Source organism: Trachymyrmex septentrionalis, unplaced genomic scaffold (assembly GCF_001594115.1).
Source record: "Trachymyrmex septentrionalis isolate Tsep2-gDNA-1 unplaced genomic scaffold, Tsep1.0 scaffold37, whole genome shotgun sequence".
NCBI classification, from domain to species: domain Eukaryota; kingdom Metazoa; phylum Arthropoda; class Insecta; order Hymenoptera; family Formicidae; genus Trachymyrmex; species Trachymyrmex septentrionalis.
Window position 1 is genome coordinate 8,437,551 of NW_017305536.1, and position 3,983 is coordinate 8,441,533.

A 3,983-nucleotide genomic window follows, 5' to 3' on the forward strand; every position below is an offset into this window, starting at 1 on the left:
AAACACATGGAGAACGATGCAAACAATATGAATTATATGCGCACGTTTTATGACGAGGATCTACTAGTTCGCTTCTCCTAAATGCAACACAAAAAACAGTATAAAATTGGCTTTCGGATGGAAGAATTACTTAAACGCGTTTTTTTTTTTTTTTATAAAACTAGACAACTGCACCTGAGAACTGGTCTTCCTTAGGATACACAGAGCGACAAATGATGATATTATATATATATACTGATGTTATTATACAAAAACCATTGATTAATGGAATTATTCAATTACCATTAATTTCATTACGAAATTAATTGATGTAGATTCTTATTAAGTATATATATATATATATGTATAGATGTTAAGTTTGACAATACAAAATAAATTTTTGGGCGAGTGTACCGATTCGCGATTAACGCCCTTAATTAGTTTTTTTTTTAATTAGAAACGATATACGTCGTGTGCGGTAAATCCTTCTAAGAAGAATTCAGCTGGCTAGCGTTCAAATAAGTTATAGCTCATCTTTATCATCTAAATTAATATCGCTGAGATCAATCTCCTCTTCCTGTGGAGGTTCAGCATCCTTACCGTCCCAGGGCGTTGTTTCAATAATGACAGGCAATTGAGCACCCTTCAAAGGCGCAGTGCCACCTCTGCCGTAACTTAGATCTCGTAGGAACTCATTTATTCCATCGTATGAGAAACTACCTTTTAACAAGGAATATTTCATTTTCTTGATATTAACGGCTGCTAACGCGGGATAGCCGAAACCTCCAATTTCTAACGCATCCTCGATGTGCGATTGAGCACCAGCTTCAGCCCAGACCCATCTGGATAAAAAGCAAAATAATTAAAATAAATTAAAATAATACTATTTGTGACTCTAAGAATAAATCTAGTATAAGTAAAATGTCCATGTGAGCTTCCATGGTTATTAGTACGAAAATTATATAATGTAAGGCGATAAGATATTATTCGCAAACCAGTTGTACCTCACCAATTACAGAATTTTGAAGGACTCAAATCCAGAATAGAAATGTTTGTAATTATCTTTATTTGGTAAGTACTAATTGTTTGCGAATTATATCTCTTATCGCTTTATGAATATATAACTTACAAACTAATAACTGTGGAGACTTACATGTACACTTGTACTAAAAGTAGAACATTTTGTGAAAATAGTTAACATATTAGACGAATTCATACGAAAAAACTTGATAACTTTATAACTTCTTAGAAAAATTAAATTATAAAAGATCTTTTTATCAATATACTATTGTTTGACCGACATACTTTCTTATCTAGTTATAATTTACCGTAAAATAAATTTTGCAATAAAAATCGAAAAATAAAAAAATATCGATTGGTTTCAGAATCATGTCTAAAGCATGAAAAAAGGAACTGTTATGAATCGTTTTAAAAGTAACATATATGCAAATTTAATGCGTACCCCCACATCTTCTTTTTGTATTTTTCACCGAGAGTACTTAAAGTTTTCAAGTATCCATTTCTACAATCGGACTGACAGTCTAAAATGTGTGGCAGAACGGAAACCACACAGATCGGCTTGTCTTCGCATGCTGCTCTCAACTTCTTCTCGGAAGTGATTTGCACTACTTCTGGCGCCGGGATATTTTCGGCTAATTTCTCGAGCGCCCAGTTAACGATATCACCGCTTGTGCGACCGCCATCATAGTCTTGCATCGAGTCGGCATCCTTCTTGCCCGGTGCGAAGAATTTAATGGTGGGATAGCCTTTGATCTCGTATTTACTCGCCTGTAATATTACGTGTGTTAGACCAAGTGTACTACATCAATCGCATTACAAGAAAATATTTAGTAAGGTATGTATCTCACTTTCAACGTGTTTACAGTGGCATCCAGAGCTCCCAGTTTGACTTTGCCTTTTAGCTCGGTAGCTGCTGTCGACCACTCGGGCGCTAGATTCTTGCAATGACCGCACCAAGGAGCATAGAATTCGACTAACCACATATCTTCAGAATTTAAAACAGTCTTGTCGAAGTTCTCGTCCGTCAATTCTATAACATCCTTGGAATCTTTGCTCTGCAAATAAATATATATTTAGTAATTTGTATGCCAGGAAATTATCTTTTCTATTTGTATATAAAATCATATACTCTATTCAATACTCTTCGTAAAAATCTAGAGCTAGTCATATTCGAATTGTAATTTACCTTGGATTCACCTCCCGAAGTTTTACCACCTAATACTTTTCGAACTTTTTGACTGGCAGCATTTAACGCAGCATCGACAATGCCAGCTGCACTTCTCGGACCATTGTAGTCTTCCGGCTTTTTATCAAGTCCGAATATCTTGATTGTTGGGAAACCACGAACACCGTATTTACTTCCCAGAGATTTGTGTTCGTCAGCATTTACCGCGCCAACTTTTACAACACCCTGTTAGGATAAGTTAAATATATATGTAACAAATGAGCAAAAAAAGCCATATCTGGTCAAAAAAAGATTTTGGTGCTTATTATTTTGTGTAAATTTTATTATTTTTAGCTCAAATAAAACTGTAAAATTCATACAAAATATTATTAGGCACCAAGATCTGCTTTGGATGTCGCCTTCTTTGTTCATTTGTACTGAACATTTCCTGGTTGATTTACTTAATATTAAGATATATGTACAAATGTTCACATGTATACATTGTATATATATTTATACAGAAAAATTAAATATGATGAATCACCTTTAATGCAGTAGCTGCTTTGTCATACTCCGGCGTCAACTGTTGACAGTGTCCACACCATGGCGCATAGAATTCAACCACCCAGATGTGATCACTATTTAATACTAAATTATCAAAATTATTTGGCCTAAGATCAACGACGGCTGAATTGGACGCGTACATGCAGTTCGCTCCAGCGACTAGCAGAAGAATACCTGCAAGGAGAAACGTATGCAAACAAGATGTATGGTCCATAGGAGGACGCATGTTCAAATTTACGTATTTAAACGCTATTTAAGTTACGCAGACAGGCTACGTGGGAGCATAGGAGAATGGTGACGTTTCTCTCGCGGAATAGATTTCGAGAAGACACTTGTTGCGATGCCGTTCACATAGAACTCTAGCGATATCACCGGAATTCGTGCCAATGTCAAGAGCCACCAACGTCGGCCGGCGTCCTGCGCTGATAATTTGGCGAAATATACACACGTGACTTACCTAAGAGCCTCGACATTATTCCGTGGATTGTACAAGCGACTCGAGACATTGCACCAGAAGTCATTCACATCCGCCGAAAGTCACAGCGAGGTGAACGAGCGCTCTACACCACCTCCGCACAATGCTCCGACCACTCTGACGTTCGCCCAGATGCGCTGGCGGCATCCCGATCGCTGACAAGCGATCTTTTCGTGGACTATTCCGATTGGCTCGCCGCCGTACTTACAAATCTTCGATGTATCGCGATGTATCGCAAATCGCGAACAAAACGCGCGTGCAGATTTGAATTGCTCGTCGCATTTCCCTTTCTTTACTATTTTTGATATCCGATCGAAAATTTTCTTCGCGTAACTCTCACGCGAAAAAATTTGAGAAATTCTTTAGAAAGTTATAAAATTAATCAGTTCTAAAAAATTCTAAAATTTACATTAAAAAATTCTAAGAAAAATTTTTACCAGAAAATGTAGGTTATAATCCAGAACACAAAAAATGTCATCAAAGATACTTTATAAGTGTATTTGTATTGTATTTTCGTAATGTTTTAATAATGAAAAGAGATAAGGAAATTATTCAGATTATTCGTTTGTTGAAAGATTTGATAATTATAGTACGTATATTAAAAAAAAGATTGTCACAAATCTTGAAAATTAAAGATATATTTATCACGAAATTGAAAATTGAAAATTGTATTAGAGAATGTAGTATATTTAGATTTTTACTACTTGAGAAAATAGATAAAAATATAATTTAAGAAAAGTTAAGTGTTACAAGTCTTGAAAGTTATATTAAAAAATGTTA

General features: G+C 35.4%; 1 protein-coding gene across 1 annotated transcript; it reads right to left on the reverse strand.

Annotated features, from left to right (window-relative positions):
• Window positions 1-362: 362 nt before the first annotated feature.
• On the reverse strand, window positions 363-3,249 carry LOC108750456 (protein disulfide-isomerase A6). The gene is made up of 6 exons (XM_018489900.1): window positions 3,186-3,249; window positions 2,709-2,902; window positions 2,186-2,410; window positions 1,848-2,054; window positions 1,442-1,767; window positions 363-821 (listed from the first exon to the last, which is right to left on the reverse strand). Exons 1-6 carry the CDS (start codon window positions 3,247-3,249, stop codon window positions 503-505), a joined length of 1,335 nt encoding a protein of 444 aa, XP_018345402.1. The 3' UTR covers window positions 363-502.
• Window positions 3,250-3,983: the final 734 nt, after the last annotated feature.